Here is a 22,320-nt window from a genome sequence, read left to right on the forward strand (position 1 = left end):
CTCCAATCACTGCTCTGCATTCTGCATGAGATCGCATTACACCGGATAATTAAAATGTCACGAAAGGCTGATTCAGGTCTCCGCTGCGTTTCCCAAAAGCATCGGGAGCTAAGCTGATCGTAGAGACCATAAGTGGCAACGGTTTTACGATCTACTTAGGCATACGATGCTTTTGGGAAACGCAGCGCCTGTCGTGACATTTGAATTCTCCTGTGTAATGCGATCTCACAGCGATTTCTATTTAACGTTGGTACATCGTGCAAAATGTTTGTGTGTGTCTGTGTCATTCATGAAACGTAAATTTAGCTGCAGCCAATAGTGACTGCGCGACCCACCTCTTCCCAATATGCGACCCACAGTTTGAAAACCCCTGCTCTAAGTGATGGATGTAGTGCTAGCAGTGAATGTTATATCAGCGTGACATTATCAAAGAGGCGTTTTGCGCGTCACAGGAGACAATGATCTGTGTTGCTTGCTATCAGTTTTGTTGGTCTTGGAGTCATTACGTTGAATGATTTTTCTACATTGTTACATAATGGTCAATAAACGGGGCCATTTCACAGAAAAATGCATTAAAAATTAAGCAATAATGGCTCAATGAATGACTTCTTGCAGTTCACTGGCCGGTCACCCCAGATGTGCTTAAGTTAGACGTTTGCCTAGTTGTAGCGCAATGGTGACGTGAGGAATTATTTATGACGGTCTATTGAATTATTGAAAATTAATGCACACCCAAGGTTGTAATGTGAAGCAGGGTTCAGTTCGATGTTCCTAAAATGCTCTTGTATGTTGAAAATCACTTAACGGTGTGCTATTACGAAACACAAGTTAACAAAAAAAATGAAAAATATGTAACAATTTAAAAGATGCAATGATGGGTACAAATTCATTCTCATGCTAAGACATTTTCTCTCTGTTTACTGTTTCTTCGCCGTCTTTGAGCTCTGATGAATGAGTTTTTGCCTTTGCTAACATTTAATATCCCTCAGTAAACAGTGCGTCAGACACAGAAAGACAAATGCAAGAAAGACGAGGACTAACAAAAGAAAACCAGTGTGGCTAGTCGCAGTCTCTTAGATCCCACAATTTGTTGCTCATCTTCCCCTCTCAGGCCTCTATTGTCCTCGTCGTCTTACCCTCTTTCAAGGGCTTTCAAATATAAGATCTGGAGTGTAATATTTGCAGAGGTTGAGCAGTCTTACTATCCGTAATGTTTGCCTTCACCTCTGGATGTTAGCCAGGTTTAAACCGCAAACTGAACATCCTTGGCAAACAGCGTTGATTAAAGGCGGTTACCAGGAAACCCTGCGCCCCCACTGAGAGGTTATTCTTCCCAGAGGTTTCTGCTGGTTTTTCTTCATTTTTCAAGGATGGATATGAGTGCAAAGTCAGAATATGTTTGAATCACTGACGTGATACAGAATTGGCCGTGTTACATGTAAATAATGGAAAGCTGCATTGCATTATCATGATACTTTTGCTGCCTTCTTGCGTTTGGGTTCTGTGTATATTCAGGGTTCAATGCAAGTTAAGCGCAAACGACAACAACTACGAACAGCTTTCTCCAGCGCAAACCCTCTTTTGGCATTAAAAAACTGCTGTCAGGATTTATTAAAGACACGCATTGAAAAATTAGTGCTGAAAAGGCACAGTTATTTTTGCGGCTGACCTTATTGCATATGCATTTGTAGGAGTTTCCCTTTCAGGCGCAACATTTATGGGAGGAGAGTATTTAAATTAATTTAAAATTAGATTTTCTCTAGTCTTTATACTGGTATTTGTGCTACTCATTAAAACAGTGAGTTTTTTATGTTAACAGATTGGCGTCATTCATTCCCATTCTAAGTGTCAGATTCTAGCTTTTAAAAGGAAAAGTAGTGGAAATCAACATTTCTATGGTAATCAACATTATACCACATAATTTCGATTAAGATTAGCTCATTTAGCATTATTTTTTTTTTAAGTCAGATGAGTTCCTTGAAACTATAGAAACAACATTTAGGGCCCTATTTTAATGATCTAAGCGCATGGTCTAAAGTGCAGGGCACAAGTTCACTTAGTGTGTGACCAAATCCACTTTTGCTTGTTTAACGATGAGTAAAATGGTCGGCGGTCCCGGTGCATGGTCTAAAAGGGTTGTCCCTATTCTCTTAATGAGTAATTGGGTGTATTTTGGGCTTTATGTGCAATAAACCAATCAGAGTCTCATTTCCCATTCCCTTTAAATGCCAGTTGCGCTCGTGCCATGGCAGATTCGCTATTTACATGACGGAATTTGATATTGGAAAGACCGAAGCCGTCTCCAGAGCGTAAACGGATCTGCTCGTGCGCGAGGTAAAAGTGCGCAAGCAGACCATCTACGGGACAAGCCGGATTCCACCATATCTTTATGCACACAATAATAATCTTTTACATTATAATCCTTTTATTTTAAATATTTGGCATGTTTGTGTGCTGCTGTGTCCCTGTGTGTGTAATAAGCAGAGTGTACGCGCATTGTGGACCCGCCTATAGGCGCACATTACTAACGCGCTCTTTAAATAACAAAAAAAATATTGAAAAAAAAACAAAAAACAAAAGAAATAGACTGCGCCATTGACCAACTGAAACCTGGTCTAAAGTCAATGGCGCAGTCTATTTCTGTTGCCTCAAAATAGAAACGTGCCAACAATGTGCCAGAACACACCTCGTTTTCAGACCAGCACGCCCATGGGCGCACAGATGGACACAAATGCATTTTCTATTTAAACAACGTGACGCAGGACTTGAAAATGATAACTGCGTCGGGCTGAAACTAGCAAAAAACACTTGCGTCGCGCTTGGCGCTGCATTGCTCCGGGTGTATGATAGGGCCCTCAGAAAACATTAGCATTTTACCCAAACAGTTGAACTCAACTGAACAATAATCTAACTCAGGGGAAGGTTTGAAAGCGCAAAGGTTTCAATTGAGACATACAGTAAGAATGTGGAGCAGCTTCATCCCTGAATCTCCTGAGGAAGTGTGAGTTTATACCGATATCTCTTGCTTTGGTGTTTTGACACATGAGATTACTGGGGTCTTTTTCTCAGATAGTTCTCTGAGTGGACCTGTAACCAGTGGACAGCCTTCACAGGTCAATGAAATTGGTTGCTCTCTGGAGCAGAAAACATCGCTTACATTAACATGAGTGACAATGACAAATGAGTTTAATTAACTCTGGAACGCATATACAACCGATGTACCAGAAAGTGCACATGTGGGTCAAATATGACCAAATTTAATTTGGTGCATTTTAAAAAAATAAACCTTTATTTATTTGATAGTAAACAACACATTTTTAAAGTGTAAAATAATTTATAGTATAGTATTTATATTATATTAACACAATCATGATATTTACATCACATTATTACACACAGTATATTATATTGATGGAAAATGGAAAAAAAATAATTACCAGTGCAATGAAGTGTAATGCATTAAATAATAATAATTTTGACCCATATATACATTCCAGGATTAATGGTACTAACTGCCTTTTAAAATGAAAAATACTAACTACATGATGAGAAAAATGATCAAAGACAGCTTAAATGAGCGATTTCTGTAATGTCAGGTGAAAAATACCTCTTTGACCATATTTGCACTGAAAAATACAAGAAATTGGACACATGCCTTTCTAGATCCACATTCATTTCAGAGTTAGACAGCTGAAGGTTTTGTGTTTATTTTTATACTTTACTACGAGAAAAACCTGACTCTTTAGTACTATTTGCATGATATTCAAGTTAAAAATTTCTGCTATATTGATTAGAATCTCCCTAAAGTTTAACTCTTTCCCCGACAGTGTTTTTTTTAAAAGTTGACTAGCCACCGCTAGCATTTTTGATCATTTTCACAAAAAACTTTCATGCATAATTTTTTTTTTTTTAATCAACACTTGAATGTGGGTAAGTTTTTTTTTAAAAAGCAACATTTTTAAACAAAATTCTGAGAAAATCACTTTTTTTCCCAAATACTTTTCCCCCAACGTGCATAAGCAATGCTTAATGCTTTGAGTGTTTTGATTCTGTACTCTTTCATAAGTTGTGTAATTGCGCCCCTCATCGTAAAACAGTGAAAACATGGGAAAAAAGTAAATATATATGCTCTTATATACGCAATTTCTCGTTCCTTCACACTGAATTTCACACTCCATTACAGATTTCTGATCGTCTGTCTGGTTCGTTGTTGTTAAGTGGCCTGACCTCTACTGGAAATAGTGCTTTACCAAACAGCGCTAATAATACAGCTAATGCTCAGCGTCTTCTGTTAGCTTTTAGCTTTTTACTGCTTTTTACTCTTTAAACTAAGAAAATGAGCTTTAATGTGCAGAACGCTTTGTTCGTCCTGAAGGACCATGAAAGGCTTTCATCAAATGATGACTGTAGCTTGAACCAATTGCGGGGAACTTAACAACAGTTTGCAATTGCTGCAAAAATCACATGCATTAGGAAAAGGTCACTGATGGCTTTCACATGGAGAGAAAACAGATGAAATGACATTTAGGAATCCAGATGTTCTTTTATTAAATGCCAATTTCCTTAGACAGTCTGCAGAGCAGCACTGAGCATGACTAGATATGAAATTTATATAATTTTCAAAACCATTTCAAATCCACAGCAGTGGGATTGTGCCATGCTCACTTTATTTCTCAGCTAGAGAGGCTTTATTTTGTATAGTTAAAAGTCAACGAAACAGCTATTAAATCTCAAAAATGTCTCAAACTGTGCTCAGATTTGCCCAGATTTATCTGATATATGCTATCAAGGAATAGTTAATGAAAATAAAGGAACTTGTATTTATGATAATTTCGATAACATGTGAAGGCAGTGTTAAACAATGATCATTTTTATTTGTGGATAAACTATAGGGTACAACAGTGCTAAAACTTTTTGTCGCAAGTCTGTGATTGGTTATGATGTTTTTTTGTTGTTGTTGTGGTTTTTAGTGATGTTCTCTAACATAAACTTGCAATTCAGTTGTATTTTGCATGAATAAATATTGGTTTAATTTAATTTCACAAACTCTTTTAATTAGGGACTTGAGTGAGAATGTCATCCAGATGATACCAAGAAGAGCATTTAGAGGAGCCACCGACATCAAGAACTTGTGAGTTAAAATGCACACAACTTTAATAATCTACACCTGCTTCTTTTCATTTTCCCAATAACATTATTTCATTTGAACCTTTCACTCATCAAAATGTTTTGTGTGCCTCTGTGTTGCTCTCAGACAGCTGGATAAGAACCACATCAGCTGCATCGAGGATGGAGCGTTTCGTGCCATGAGAGTCCTGGAGGTCCTGTATGTACTGACCTTTGTGTTGTAGAGAAAGTAAATGAGTTAATGCAGTTTATTGTTTGTAAAGTATGCATACAGTGTTTATGGATTATATATCAGGCTTGAGCACAATTCAGAATTGAATTGAGAATGACTCCTTAATTCCAATTCAATTCTTGAATTTGAATTGATGTCAAAAACAGGATCTAGAATTACAATTCGAATTTGAATTAAAGGAAGCAGAATTGCAATTCAATAAAAATTCAAAGAAATTCATATAGGCTACATATTTTAAGTGAAGTGTTTAACAATGAAGCTTTACAGTATATGTCAGATATGATTGCATTATAAATTATATTACTTTGAAATTATTATAATTTATTATATTATATAATAAATTATATAATAAACTAATATAATTTATATTATAAATTATATTAGTTTCTACTTGTACAGATTACATTAAAAGGATATGTTTTCCCCCAGCAATGAATGTTAAAAGCTCTAGTCACAGAACAAATAATTAAGTTTGATTTATTGTAATTGTAATTTTGTGGAACATGATGGAACATGACTCCATTTCCCAGAATGCTTTACTTTAACCAAGTATTTAAAATGGTTGCTAAACAATTTGAGGTGGACATTTGTTTGAAAGCACAATTTGATGGGCAACACTGGACTTTTTAAGTTTCAGAAGTCCCTTACAAATTCACTCTGCACCTGTTGAGAGAATCTTTAGTGTTGCAGGAAAGATATTCAGACCAGAACGGTGCAGACTCAATGAAAAAACATTTGAGGAGCTATTGAGAATTAGATGCATCAGTGTTGCTCAGTAATTTTTTGCATTGGAATAAATGATAACTGCATTTACAACAACTTTGTGTTTGTGTGATTACTTTGAAATGAAAATTACATTGGAACAAAACTAATTAAACAACACTGAGGGGGTAATTTATTTCAAGAATTTGATCAATATCTATTTTAGAACAAAATGTATGCAGGGTTGAGGAGTAAATAGCTACGTGAAATAAAATTTCTGTTATTAAATTACAAAATTAATGTAATTGTATTTAGTTGTATTACTGAGGTAAAATGTTTAATTCAATTAGTTACTAATCAACTTAAAACGAAATTGCTTTGCATTGATAAAGTTATCCAAATAAAGTAATCCAAACCACATTTATAATGGGTAACTAATAACAGTAAGCAATAACATTTCCAAAGTAACCTTCCTAACACTGAATGCATGCGAGACTCAACACATTCTTTCTGTTGTGTGACTCTGTGGAATTTCTTTGAATTGCCATGAATTTAATTCCACTTCCTGTAATTCCAATTCAAATTCAATTCAACGTCCTGTGGGGCGGAGTAAATTCAATTCAAATTCCAATTCATGAATTGAATGGAGGCCAATTCTGAAATTCTGAATTTTGCACAAGCCTGTTATATATAACCTGGTTTTTCTTTGGTTCTCCTCCATAGCACACTGAACAACAACAATATCAGCACCATCCCCATTTCCAGCTTCAACCACATGCCCAAGTTACGCACCTTGTGAGTCCAGACCTTTTTTTGACATTTTATTTTCTCACATACAGTAGAAGTTTAAATCAATTACCCAAAGTATTGGTAGTTATAATAGTGATGCTTGCATAATTCGGTTAATGAGGACTAATATCAAGCGCTTCCCCTGTTGTTTCCTCAGCCGCCTGCACTCGAACAGTCTGCGGTGTGACTGTCACCTGTCGTGGTTGTCTCAGTGGCTCAGACAGAGACCAGCGCTGGGACTTTACACTCAGTGCAGTTCACCACCCAACCTGCACGGACTCAACCTGGCCGAACTGCAGAAGAAGGACTTCACATGCTCTGGTAAATCTGACCGCCTCCTCTTTTCAGCTGTTCATGCAACATTTACCTTCCAGGAGTTAAATTTCTATAAAAAAAATTCATTTTTATTTTTATCAAATATATTTTTATTTTAATACATTTAATTAAAAACTTTATTGAATAAAAATGACTTTTTGATTTTGACTATATAGTATTATGGTCACATTAATAGTGTCTTCACTGTAAAAAAGCATATGATCAATAAGTTATGACAACATATATTTTTACATTGCTTTAACTCATTAAAATAAGTTAAGAAATTTTCAACATTGTTTATGCTTTACAAGATTCAACTATTTTTTTTTTTTAAGTTAGTTTATTGCAATTTAAGTTGAAATTACTTAAACATCCAAGTTCATTGTTCTTAAAAAATATAAGGCAGCAACTTTTTTTTTACAGTATTGGAGACTTTTTATCATAACTGTGTTTTTTTTTGTGCTACTTTCTGAATAACTTTTAAGAATTGTTGTTCCAATCTCAGACTTTCAATTTTTACTACTATATTCTCAACAAAGTGCGAAACAATCATAAACCATTTCAATATTTATTATGTGACAACTGTTTTGTTTTACTCAAATTATGACTGTCCCTAATTTGTGGCATCATTTCCACAACAACCATCAATTTAGCAATTTTTTTCAAGCGTTAGTGTTACTTGTTTACTCTCGGATATTTTTATTGAGCATTATTTCTGATCAAGCTGTTATTTTATATAAGAAATGAAATGTAAATATGTAATTTTGTGGCGTAATTTCCACAACAACCATCAATTTTGCTCCAGTAAATTCTTTTCAAGTGTTACTTTTTAATTATTTTAATTGTGTACAAGAAATTACCAAAATTATGTAATTTTTTCTTTTTTTATAAATAAAATGCTAACAATTTTATACTAACAAAATGGTTGATGACTTAGTCTTAGCGAGATGAATAATTCAGCCATTTTATTACAAAACATGCTTTTATAACTTGCATTTCCATGGAAATGACTCTCAATTGGTAACACTTTACAGTGAGGTTTCATTTGTTAACGTTAGTATTAGTTTGTTAAATAACAATGAAAAATACTTCTTAAGCATTTATTAGTCTTAGTTAATGTTCATTTCATCATTTACTAGTACATAATTTAAAATAAAAGTTGTATCTGAGCTAACATGAATGAAAATGTGTATTTGTATTAACTAATGTTAACAAAGATTAATAATGCACATTGATTGTTAGTTAATGTTAGTTAATGCATTATACTAACTGATGGACGCTTATTGTAGTGTTACCCACTTTTTGGTTTAGAAACATGATGGTAAATAAAAAAATGTGAGGAAAAGGGAAGTTTTATCTCTAAAAAAATACCAAAAGTTGTGCCCCAAATTGAAGAAACTCAAGCAAACATTAAACCGATCAATATTGTGTGTTTAAGACTAATATATATGATGTTTCCTTCTTTTCCTGAGGTATTTTTGATTCCAGTCCTCAGCCCTGTGGCCTTGCGTCTGGCTCCTGTCCCCCAATGTGCACTTGCAGTAACAATATTGTGGATTGTAGAGGAAAAGGTCTCACGGCGATTCCAGCCAACATGCCTGAAAGTATGACTGAGATGTGAGTGATTTATTTACTAAGAATATTTGAGACGTTTCTGAAGGATAGAGATGAAGCCTGTTGGGTTTAAATGATTTTTCTGTCAGGGGCAGATACAAATGTGTAGGATGCATTGATTGAGATGCGATAAACTTATGAGCCACGAGAGGGTTGTGCCAGTTTTCCCAAAGGTTAAAGGGCAGGTGTGAAGAGAAGTGCAGAAAATTGTACTTAATTAATGGTAAAATCCATTACGCTTCAAATGGCTTATTACTTTTATTAAGCAATGCTCACTAAATAATTACATAATTACAAAAAAATCCAGCATACTTTTAAAAAGAGCACTTATTAGATTGCCTTTGAATTATATTGCCTTTGAATTATGGTTAAAATGTACTGACAGTCATTTATGGTAAACTAAAATATGCAATTTCTATTGATACTTGTATGTCATGCATTTAAATACATATCTGTAATGATGAAGTTTAGTATATAATTTGGTATTTAAAATGTATAAACTTTAAATGTAATATGAAATAAGTACTTGGTTTTAAATATAGTGTGCTATAAAGTTACTAAATTACTAATCAAGTACTTTACATGTACTTTAGTATGTAAGTCAATACTTCAAAATAAGTGTACTTCTTTAAAGAACGACAAAAGATTATTCAAATTTAAAGTAAACATTTGACATTATCACAAAGTTCACTTTTTAAAAGTGTACTTAAGTGTGCTAAGAACATAGGCGGACGGTGTACCAAATCCAGGGTAAGGATAGATGCGCTTCTTTCTTAAAAACACATTTAATTCGAATATCATGAAATGTGTCGCCTATCAACAACCTGCACATCCCAGCATAAACACTCTTGATAAATGATTTGTTAATAAAGTGGCAGCGTTCACAAACCGCTATCATTTGCACAGAAAATCAAGCATACTGTATGCGTGATTTGGCACGGCAGCCAGTTCGAATAATAAATAACCATTGCCTTTTCTAATGCAGCAAAACACAAGTTTTCTATATTATATATCGCCTAAAAAGCGTGCAAAGAGTTTTATAACACGTGCGTGCAGAACTCAACACTGGACAGAAACGTCTTGAGTGGATTCAAACTTAAACATGTCTGATTGGCCATTGCATTTAAGCACTCAACAGATATGTTTGTGATTGGCTACATTGCTCAACACTGCAAAATACTGTACGTTGTAAATAGAAACCTTTGACGCTCTCAAGAATAGCGCAATCACTACGGGCCAGATTTACTAAACAGGGCAAGTTCAGCGCGTGATCTACTGACGACACGCAAATTATCAGTTTTGGGAATAATTACTTTTAAAAGTAATGCGATGCAATATTACGTTACTCCCTAAAAAGTAACTAATTGCCATAGGAATAGGAAATAATTTGCGTGAATAAGAAATTAGGACGCGCAAATGAAAGGGTAAGCTACCAGTTTTGGGGAAAGTCACGTATACACTATTGCGTTACTCCCTATATAAGTAACTAATTGCATTATTTACATTATGGAGAAACGAGAGAATTCAGTACTTTAAAAAATGTTTAAGCAAACTAATTAAACTGAAAAGTAATTTGCATTACTTAAGGCGAGACACGGCAGGCAAAAACATTGTTTTTTTTTTTTACTGGTCAATTTTGAGATTTTGGGATATTTGTCTTCAATAACGTGTCTTCTTTCAGACCTGTGGTGAAAAAAGTCAGAAAAACACATTTAGGTCTTTATTTTACTACACTTTGTCTGTTTGCGTCTGTAGATTTCTCATAAATTCAACAAAAGTTGGCGTTGTCCTGTACAATGCTGTCGGATCCAAATATGGTCATTTCCTTTTTATCAGCAACCAATCGTGAAAGTAAAAGGGCTGAATGCACAATCTCATTGGCTGATGATAAATCTTTAAAGCCCGTTTTCTCAAAATGACTTTTCTCTCATACTCCAAGTCCGAAATCTCCACTTCAGTAGCACCTTTATACACCAAACTCTCCAGTCTTGTACCTAGTTATATTATGAAGACATTTACAGAAGGATTTGTAAATGTTTTATTTCTATCCTGATTTATATAACATTTTATTCCAAAACACATGGCGAAAATCAAATTTTTAAGGCTATTGACAATATATTCCAATTTACAGGATAACAAAAGTAGATATCCTCTGTAATTTTTTCCCCCATCTAATAATATGTGAACACAATGAAAAAATAATTTTTAACCTGGCTTTATCCAATACTCAGATTTCGTTTTTTAAAATATATGCAAATTAGTCCATATTTAATTAGATATAGCCTAATTTGCATATTTAAACATTAAATTACAGAAAACTTGTAATACATTTTTTTTTCTCATCTTAATGTTGGTAATCAACTGGGAAAGTTTCATGGTGATATCTGCTAGTTAAAAAAATTACCCTATTCACCTGTAGTGTCTCGCCTTAAATACTAATGTGTACATTTATAAAGTAACTGTTACTTTACACAAAAAAAGTAATTTGCTTACGTAATGCATGTTACTTGTAATGCGTTGTAGGCTACACACTATCAGATTTTAGAGCCAGAACAATTTGTTTTATAAAATGATATTTTAAATCAAAGTATGTGATGATATATGCTAGTACAAACTCATACATACATTTTCACTATGCAATATGTCAATATATATGGACTCTTTAGCTTCACATCTGGTGGGATTTAACCTTTCTTGACCCACATGGGTGCGATCGATCATTTGGTGTGTGTCTTTGACATTGACCCGTGCTAAAGGTCGTGCCCTTCACAGAACAGTATCCATGGTAATAAGGAAACCATGGGGACACTAGTTGTAACCGTGCTAAACTGCAAAGCTGACCATCTAGCCTCTGCATCCACTTCACCAGGTCTCTGCTTTTCTCTCTTTCAGACGATTAGAGCAGAACGGTATAAAGTCCGTTCCTCCAGGAGCGTTTGCCTCATACAAGAGACTGCGCAGAATGTGAGTGATCAGCCATAGAAAGTACTAACCACAGTGTGAGCTTTAACACAAACAAGCTTCAAGCTAAGACATTTACAAGAATCACTGTGCGTGCAGTTTTTTTCACCACATGTAACTGAATAATGGAATAAATTCCTTTAGGATTTTATGAAACAGAGGTTTGTTTCCCCCAGTAATAGCAGCCATTACATTTCGTATATTTCATAATTCTGTCTTTTACTCCACAGTGATTTGAGTAATAACCAAATATCTGAAATAGCCCCCGATGCGTTTCAAGGCCTGCGCTCACTCAACTCACTGTAAGTGTACATTTATAATTCCCTCACTTTTTTATTGTGTCTGTTTTATGTGTTTACATGCCTGACAATAGAGGGATGATAATCCTGTTAAAACAATTCAGTTAAAAAAACAATTACACATCATAGAGCATGTCATGAAAACAAATACAAATATGTAAAATATTTAATATTTTAATATTTTGATAAACACTTATTCTGACTTGAATGATTTTAAATGTAAATATGTTTACACTTCCACTGCTTCCCCATCAAAGTGTTTGTCAAGCTCATGGATACTATTGAACCAAGCGTTGTTAGTGTATAAACTGCAGAGAAAACTGCTCTACATTGATTTGTCTGTAAAATATAACCTTTTCTTTATAAAAATATAATCCTCTCGTCATCATTAGCTTCTATTATCTGTGGGGTCCCTCAAGGCTCTGTTTTGGGGCAAGTGTAATTTTCATTATATGTTCTTCCTCTTGTTTTTTTTTTTTTATTTTTATTTTTTTAAATATAGTATTTCGTATCTTTTTTTGTTTTTGTTTGTGCTGATGATACCCAGATGTATTTGCCTCTAAAGTCTGGTGATGATATATCTGTTAAATCACTTTTGAATGTCTAAAAGACCTAAAATACTGGATGAATTATAACTTTCTCCAGTTAAATCAGAAAAAGACAGAAATTATAGCCGTGTAAATAATATAGCAATGAGCCTAGGAGGACCTCTGTGATCTATTCTGCATAGTCATGTCAAGAATCTGGGTTTTATTTTTGACACAGAGTTAAAGTTTGAAAGACTCGCTAAACTTAAATCTGTCTTATCTTTCAGTGACCTGGAGTAAGTAATTCATGCTTTTATTTCTTCACGTCTTGATTACTGCAATGCTTTGTACCCGAGTCGGTCTTAAGAGGGTACAAAATGGTGCAGTAAGGTTGCAATAATATGCAATAATATGCAATAATATGCAATAATATAATATAATATAATATAATATAATATAATATAATTAGGGCTGTCAAACGATTAATCGCGATTAATCGCATCCAAAATAAAAGTTTGTGTTTACATAATATATGTGTGTGTACGGAGTATAATTATTTTCTATATATAAATACACACACATGCATATATATATTTAAGAAAATGTGTTATTTATATATAAAATATTTATATATAATATAAATTATATATAATATAAATATATATACACAGTATATACATGCAAATATTTCTTAAATATATACATGCATGTGTGTGTATTTATATATAGAAAATAATTATACACCGTACACACATATTATGTAAAAACAAACTTTTATTTTGGATGCGATTAATCGCGATTAATCGTTTGACAGCCCTAAATATAATATAATATAATATAATATAATATAATATAATATAATGAATAGTTTTAGCAGTCCAGGCATTTCACTATATTTAAATCCACATGTTATTCAAACAAGCTGTATGTCACAAAGCAGAAGCAGAGCTAGAAATAGACATAGCAAGAAAATGACCCAAAAACTCGAAAATTGGTGTGCTTTTAACAGAACGAATCAGAAAATTGAGGACCAAGTCTAAGCTCTGATCGTAAACCCATAAACCCACTTCTGCAGAGGCTCATAAAGCCCATAGACATCATACTGTACAATAAAATTCTGCAACAAAAATGTCGATGTGAACATTACTGGTAATGTGTGATTTCACAACACTGACCTACAAGAAGAGATTTACACTGAAGAGGCAACAGCATTTGGTGCAAGTATTTCCAAAACAGGAAAAAAATTTTTCAACCATTATTTTTTAAAGAGTGGAAAGCCTTCATAAACCGGCAGCGACACCAATATGAATTAAATAATTTAATGCATTAATAATTAAAATTACAATAAACAAATGCTCTGCAAAGTAATATAGTTCATTATCCTGACTGTAAGATACGCTACACTTCACACATGAAAAATTTATTTATAATCCCAAATGCTAATTTTCATTTTTATTTGCTAAATTAATTGGCCCAGCTGTGTTCACATGATTGTTTTGAGAATTACATATCCATTTATTCAAATCTGTAAAAAACAGCCTTCGTGGGGTGTACATTATACAAGCACTCATGTATATAATCATTTAATCTGCATATGACTGCTATGTATATTTCCAACATGTTAATGTGTGCGAGCTTATTAGTTCTGTTGAATTATGCATCATGTTGCGCGAAGAGCCGTATGTAAGCGTGTTATGGGAACATCTCACCAGGGGTCTGAGGTAGAGAGCGTGTGGTTTTTGTAAATAAATGAATGTTTAGCCTCCAGCATATATATATGCCTTACATGATTCGACTGAGTGATGAGGATGCATGCGATTCAGCTCATTTGGAGACAGATTCTTAATGTACGGTACATGTTCTGTGTGACTTTTCTAAGCAATCAACTTAACTTTAACTTTAACTAACTTTAATAAATTGGGCAATAAAATCTCGTAGACTTACGTTTAGTCATTTAGATCCAGTTAGTCTGATTCGTTTCTTCTAATCGGCTCTTCCGAACAGTTCATTTCAGTGAACGGTTAAAAAAATGATTTAGCAGTTCATTCAGTAAAAAGATTTGATACATTGGAATGATTCATTCATGAATATTATTTATATTGGAGGAAGTCAAATTTAAAATTAGGCACAGATTATTAACATTTATTTGTTTACATATTTAAGTATTTAATGTCCAACTCATGAATGTATCGTTCTATTGAGTCAGACCTTTTCAATTAGTCATTTGAACTGGTTCCCAACTAGGTCTGATTGAACCGTTTCGGTTCAAAGAATTGGTGAGTTGTTAATCTGACTCATTATGATGTCTAAACGATTTGTTTGTTTGTTTTTCTTTGTGAATTAATCATTCAGATTGGTTTTGTTCGTTCGTTCGTTCGTTCGTTCGTTCGTTCGTTCGTTCGTTCGTTCGTTCGTTCGTTCGTTCGTTCGTTCGTTCGTTCGTTCGTTCGTTCATTCATTCATTCATTCATTCATTCATTCATTCATTCATTCATTCATTCATTCATTCATTCATTCATTCATTCATTCATTCATTCATTCATTCATTCATTCATTCATGTACAATTCATGTACAATTCATGAATGAACTGTTCTATTGAGTCATATCTTTTCAGTGAATCAGTTGACCCGGCTTACAAACTCAGTCTGAACGACTCATTCACTAATCGGTTCTTGGTTCAAGGAATTAGTGTGTTGTTAATCCAACTCTTAATGAGTCTGTCCAAAAGATTTGGTTCTGGGAGTCGTTGACTTGAGAACCGCTTGGACCGATTCAGTCTAATTTGCAAATTAATCACTCTGACTGGTTTTGTGAATCAGTTCAACTGATTCATTAGAAAGATTTGATTAATTCATGAATCAGGCATTACTTATATTGGAAGAAGTCATATCTAAAATGAAACAAAGAGATGGTTAACATTTAAGTTATTCATTGATTCATTCATTCAGCAATGTCCAACTCATGATATAATCTTTCTTTTGAGATGTATCTTCAGTGAATCAGTTGAACTGGTTTACAAGAAATGGTCTGAACGATTCATTCACAAATCGGTTCTTGGTCCAAGGGCTCAGTGAGTTGTTAATCCATAACATTACAAGTCATACCTGTCCAAAAGATTGGATTTTGGAAGTCATTAGGTGTGTTCGACTTTAGGTGTGTCGAGTACTTTGATGTCATACACCATACATGTTGTCATTCATATTTATGACTTGAGAACCACTGATTCAGTCTAATTTGCGAATTGGATCGCTCTGACTGGTTTTGTGAACCAGTTCAGCTGATCATTAAAAAGATTCAATTAGGGCTGTCAAACGATTAATCGCGATTAATCGCATCCAAAATAAAAGTTTGTGTTTACATAATATATGTGTGTGTATGGAGTATAATTATTTTCTATATATAAATACACACACATGCATATATATTTAAGAAAAATGTGTTATTTATATATAAAATATTTATATATAATATAAATGATATATAATATAAATATATATACACAGTATATACATGCAAATATTTCTTAAATATATACATGCATGTGTGTGTATTTATGTATAGAAAATAATTATACTCCATACACACACATGTATTATGTAAACACAAACTTTTATTTTGGATGCGATTAATCGCGATTAATCTTTTGACAGCCCTAGATTCAATACATCAGAATGATTCAGTCATGGATCTGAAGTTACTTATATTGAAGGAGGAAGTCATATACCAGAATATCATCAAATTTCACACAGGCATAAAAATCAGAAAATGCAAATATCTTGTTCAACCTAATAGGGCTTTGTGCAGAGCTTTTGTGTTTGTGGCAGTATTTAAATGTATGTGTAACCTTGCATCTGTTTTCAAATGAAACACTATCAGCACTATTGTATCTCATGTTCATGTTTTGTTTCTCAGGGTTCTTTATGGAAATAAGATTACAGATCTGCCTCGGGGAGTTTTTGACGGATTGAGTGCATTAGAGTTACTGTAAGTACTGAAACGTGTGATGTAGATCACCTCTGATGCTTATGTCAATGCAAAATTACCACCCACATGAAAAATGTCATAACGGCGCTGCTTAATGGGCCGTGAATAAGGCAGCACACTGAAACACCTTCATCCAGACAGTCATTGTAATGTTTTAGGTGTCTTTCTTTCTTTCTTTCTTTCTTTCAGACTGTTAAATGCCAATAAAATCCACTGTGTTCGTGTCAACGTTTTCCAGGACCTTGAGAACTTATCTCTATTGTCCCTGTACGACAATAAGATCCAGACTCTAGCCAAAGGCACATTTACTCCTCTGAAAGCCATCCAGACTCTGTAAGAGACATTATATAATGAACATTGAAAAAGGCACATACTGTATAGTTAAGAGGTTTTGTTGTTCACTTTCTTTTCAGTCACTTAGCTCAGAACCCGTTCGTCTGTGACTGTGGTTTAAAATGGCTGGCGGACTTTTTGCGGTCCAATCCGATTGAGACGAGCGGCGCGCGATGCTCCAGTCCTCGACGGCTCGCCAACAAACGCATCAGTCAGATCAAGAGCAAGAAGTTTCGCTGTTCGGGTAGAATACACAAACACACTGTGCAATTATTTATAAATTATTTTGTACGTTTACATTCATTTATAACAATTTATGGGTCATTTTTCGGGTAATTGTGTAGTACTTGTGTCTCCGAACAACACACAAATAGGTTGAGTGAATTTTTAAATTTCTTTTAAAAAAGACATGCTTTACCAACCAAAAATCTAAAATTCATGTAAATTTGAAAAAGGTGGTCGTCCGATGAAGGCCATGACAATGGCTATATTTTAATCAGTAAAGTTGGATTTCTTTAAGAGTGAGTGTTGAAGATTTACATAACTCATATATACAGTCAGTTGTTTCATTTCTGAACTAGTCACTGTTGAGTGAATGATTTAATTATTTGCTCATAAAGGCATTCACTTGTTTAGTTCCTGAATGAATCAGTGTTTTTGAATGAATCAGTTGAATAAATAATTCACTGACTCAATCATAGACACAGTCACTTAATTGTTTCTGAATTAATCAGTGTTTTTGAACAAGTCAGTTAAATGAATGATGCATTGACTCACTCATATAAACAGTCACTGGTTTCATTCCTGAATGAATCAGTGTTTTTGAACAAATTTGGTTTGTAAATAAGTAAATATAAGTAAATAATTCAATGATTTTGAATGACAGGCACTTGTTTTGTTCCTGAATAAATGTTTTTGAATGAATCAGTTGAATGAATGATTCATTGACTGAGTCATAGCCAGCCACAGATTAGTTCTTGAATGAATCAGCATTGTTGAACAGATTAGTTAAGTGAATGATTTAATAATGCGCTAATAAAGACAGACACTTGTTTCATTCCTGAATGAATATGTTTTATTAACAAATCAGTTGAATGAATAATTCAATGTCACATTCTTATAGATGGTCACTGGTTTTGTTTCTGAATGAATCAGTGTTTTGGTAACACTTTACAATAAGGTTTCATTTGTTAACATTATTAGCTAACATTAACTAACTATGGGCAATATATTTGTTACAGAATGTATTAATGTTAGTTAAAGTTAGTTAATAATACAGTCATTCATTGTTTGTTCATGTTAGTTCACACTGCACTAATGTTAACAAATACAACTTTTAATTTGAATAATCTATTTGTAAATGCTGGAATTAACATTAACTGAGATTAATAAAGGCTGTAGAAGTATTGTTCATTCTTAGTTCATGTTAACTAAAGTAGTTAACTGATGTTAACTAATGAAACCTTATTGTAAAGTGTTTCCAATGTTTTTAAACAATTTAAATGAATCATTCAATGAATCACACATATAGTCAGTCACTTATTTCATTCCTGAATTTGTGCGTAAGAACAAATCAGTTGAATGAGAGATTCAATAACTTAGACATATAGACAGTCACTCTTTCGTCGAACAAATTGGTCGAGTGAATGATTCAATGATTTTCTCATAAAGACAGTCGCTTGTTCCTGAATGAATGTTTTTGAATGAATCAGTTGAATAAATGATTCATTGACTCAGTCATAGTCATTCACTTGTTGCCACCTACTGTTGTAAAGATGTAACTGCAGTAAGAGTGACTGAACCTCACACAACCAAACAGACTTAAGTGTAAATGCCAGTATATTAGAGAAGATCTTTGGTTTCAATCTTTAAAGGGATAGTTCACCCAAAAATGAAAATTAGCCCATGATTTACTCACCCTCAAGTCATCCTAGGTGTATATGACTTTCTTCTTTCAGACAAATACAATCAGAGTTATTTTAATAAACACCCTGATGCTTCCAAGCTTTATAATGGCAGTGAATTGCTGTTTCTGTTTTGAAGTCCATAAAAGTGCATCTATCCATCATAAAAGTGCATCTATCATCATAAAAGTGCATCTATCCATCATAAAAGTGCATCTATCCATCATAAAAATGCATCTCTCCATCATAAAAGTGCATCTATCCATCATAAAAGTGCATCTATCCATCATAAAAGTGCATCTCTCCATCATAAAAGTGTATATATCCATCATAAAAGTGCATCTCTCCATCATAAAAGTGCATCTATCATCATAAAAGTGCATCTATCATCATAAAAGTGCATCTATCCATCATAAAAGTGTATATATCCATCATAAAAGTGCATCTCTCCATCATAAAAGTGCATCTCTCCATCATAAAAGTGCATCTCTCCATCATAAAAGTGCATCTCTCCATCATAAAAGTGCATCTATCCATCATAAAAGTGCTCCACACGGCTCCGGGGGGTTAATAAAGGCCTTCTGAAGCGAAGCGATTAGTTTGTGTAAGAAAAATATTCATATTTAAAATATTATAAATTAAAATAACTAGCTTCCAGCCAAACGAATATACGGATTCAACTTAAGTCTAAGCGCAACAGCAATTCACTGCCATTATACAGCTTGGAAGAGCCAGGACATTTTTTTTTATATAACTCCGATCGTATTCGTCTAAAAGAAGAATGTCATATAAACCTAGAATGACTTGGGGGTGAGTAAATCATGGGCTAATTTTCATTTTTGGGTGAACTATCCCTTTAATTGTCCAGCTTTAGGTCTCAAATCTAGATCTGTGCTGTCTGCATGTTTTTCTGTGTTTTTATAACAGCTGTATTTTCTGTTTTCTTGCATGTGTTGCCATAGCAGCCAAGGAGCAGTACCACATCCCAGGTAAGTTGTTTCTGTATCTCCTTTAGACCAAAAAAAAAAAAACCCTGTTTTTGAATGTGACTAAAAGTAATAAATGTGGAGCAAACCGAATAATGGCCCATTTATACTCTCCTGTGATGAATGGTGTTTCTCTGAAAGCATCTTTATATTTGTCTCAGGCTCAGAGGACACACGTTTGAATAAGGACTGCAACAGCAAGCCTGTCTGTCCACCCAAATGCCGATGTGAAGCTACTGTGGTGGACTGCTCAAATTTACGCCTAACCAAGTTCCCAGAACACCTTCCACTTTCTACAACTGAACTGTAAGAGAAACACTGAACAAATAAACAACAATTACAATTTTTGACTTGCTCCTGTTACGAAGACTGTTTAAGGTAGACTGTGTATAACTGTACTCTTTGTGATAACTCCATTTGTCCTGTGTGAAAATGTTGATCCCAGAATGCATTGTGACAAGCTCAGTGAAAAAAGAAAATCCATCCAAGATTGTGGATGAAGTAATAGAAATGTTGATTTTAAATATAATTCTTAAAGTATCAAAAAAAAATTATAAAAAATAGAGGTCTGGCTGTAGCATTATAGTATCGCATTGTTAGCTTAGCAACATGCCAACTCTACGTTTATTTCATTTTCTTTCTGTCAGACGTCTCAATAACAATGACCTCTCTATCCTGGAGGCAACAGGACTCTTTCGGCCCCTCACACATCTCAAGAAAATGTGAGATTGACATTTGTGTACTACATAATATGATGAAGCAACGCCAAAATACTCTGTATTACTTAACTGAACTGGACAGTAAACTAGATTTCTGTGCATTTCTCTCACAGAAACCTTAGCAACAATAAAATCACTGAGATTGAGGATGGAGCTTTTGACGGTGCGTCTTCTGTGGTTGAACTTCACCTGACCGCCAACCACCTGGTGTCCATACGAGGAGGGATGCTCCGGGGAATGGAGGGATTACGCATGCTGCAAGTGTCCTTTTCACTATCATTTCTGCCAAAGCATTTCTAGCACTCTGAGAAGAACCCTAACCCTAATTTATTGAATTGATTGAATGATTGGTTGATTGACTGATTTATTTGTTGAGGGGTTGATTGGTTGATTGGTTGATTGGTTGATTGATTGATTGATTGATTGATTGATTGATTGATTGATTGATTGATTGGGTGACTGGTTGATTGTTTGATTAATAGATTGGTTGGTTGACTGAACGATTGGTAGTGTGAGTAATTGATTGATTGATTGATTGATTGATTGATTGATTGATTGATTGATTGGGTGACTGGTTGATTGGGTGACTGGTTGATTGTTTGATTAATAGATTGGTTGGTTGACTGATCGATTGGTAGTGTGAGTGATTGATTGATTGATTGATTGATTGATTGATTGATTGATTGGGTGACTGGTTGATTGGGTGACTGGTTGATTGTTTGATTAATAGATTGGTTGGTTGACTGAACGATTGGTAGTGTGAGTAATTGATTGATTGATTGATTGATTGATTGATTGATTGATTGATTGGGTGACTGGTTGATTGGGTGACTGGTTGATTGTTTGATTAATAGATTGGTTGGTTGACTGATCGATTGGTAGTGTGAGTGATTGATTGATTGATTGATTGATTGATTGATTGATTGATTGATTGATTGATTGATTGATTGATTGGGTGACTGGTTGATTGGGTGACTGGTTGATTGTTTGATTAATAGATTGGTTGGTTGACTGATCGATTGGTAGTGTGAGTAATTGATTGATTGATTGATTGATTGGGTGACTGGTTGATTGTTTGATTAATAGATTGGTTGGTTGACTGAACGATTGGTAGTGTGAGTAATTGATTGATTGATTGATTGATTGATTGATTGATTGATTGGGTGACTGGTTGATTGTTTGATTAATAGATTGGTTGGTTGACTGATCGATTGGTAGTGTGAGTAATTGATTGATTGATTGATTGATTGATTGGGTGACTGGTTGATTGGGTGACTGGTTGATTGTTTGATTAATAGATTGGTTGGTTGACTGAACGATTGGTAGTGTGAGTAATTGATTGATTGATTGATTGATTGATTGATTGATTGATTGATTGATTGATTGATTGATTGATTGGGTGACTGGTTGATTGTTTGATTAATAGATTGGTTGGTTGACTGATCGATTGGTAGTGTGAGTGATTGATTGATTGATTGATTGATTGATTGATTGATTGATTGATTGATTGATTGATTGATTGATTGATTGATTGATTGATTGGGTGACTGGTTGATTGGGTGACTGGTTGATTGTTTGATTAATAGATTGGTTGGTTGACTGATCAATTGGTAGTGTGAGTAATTGATTGGTTGGTTGATTCATAGATTGTAGAGCTGCACAATTAATCATCAAAGTCAAAATCAAGCTTTTAATGTTGTTTATATGTCTATGTGGTGTTTTTAATATGCTTTAAGACAAACCATGTGCAAAATCATAAGTCAACACCATTGCTGAGTATTTTCTCCTTAAAGGGTTAGTGAAAATTCTGTCAGTAATTACTCACCC

The 22,320-nt window shown here is 34.1% G+C and overlaps 1 protein-coding gene across 2 annotated transcripts in view; it reads left to right on the forward strand.

Annotated features, from left to right (window-relative positions):
* slit1b (slit homolog 1b) overlaps positions 1 to 22,320 on the forward strand; it is a 52,481-nt gene that overhangs the window by 10,295 nt on the left and 19,866 nt on the right. The window contains exons 5-18 of one of the 2 annotated variants that reach the window (XM_079889814.1): positions 5,060 to 5,131; positions 5,255 to 5,326; positions 6,785 to 6,856; positions 7,008 to 7,171; positions 8,638 to 8,782; positions 11,672 to 11,743; positions 11,971 to 12,042; positions 16,480 to 16,551; positions 16,741 to 16,884; positions 16,965 to 17,128; positions 19,751 to 19,777; positions 19,936 to 20,080; positions 20,422 to 20,496; positions 20,607 to 20,750. In XM_079889814.1, coding sequence (XP_079745940.1) covers positions 5,060 to 5,131; positions 5,255 to 5,326; positions 6,785 to 6,856; positions 7,008 to 7,171; positions 8,638 to 8,782; positions 11,672 to 11,743; positions 11,971 to 12,042; positions 16,480 to 16,551; positions 16,741 to 16,884; positions 16,965 to 17,128; positions 19,751 to 19,777; positions 19,936 to 20,080; positions 20,422 to 20,496; positions 20,607 to 20,750 — 1,440 coding nt within the window. The remainder of the gene's footprint in view (positions 1 to 5,059; positions 5,132 to 5,254; positions 5,327 to 6,784; positions 6,857 to 7,007; positions 7,172 to 8,637; positions 8,783 to 11,671; positions 11,744 to 11,970; positions 12,043 to 16,479; positions 16,552 to 16,740; positions 16,885 to 16,964; positions 17,129 to 19,750; positions 19,778 to 19,935; positions 20,081 to 20,421; positions 20,497 to 20,606; positions 20,751 to 22,320) is intronic. The other variant, XM_079889815.1, reaches the window with a different exon arrangement.

This window comes from Squalius cephalus, assembly GCF_949319135.1.
Source record: "Squalius cephalus genome assembly, chromosome: 13".
Taxonomy (NCBI): Eukaryota; Metazoa; Chordata; class Actinopteri; order Cypriniformes; family Leuciscidae; genus Squalius; species Squalius cephalus.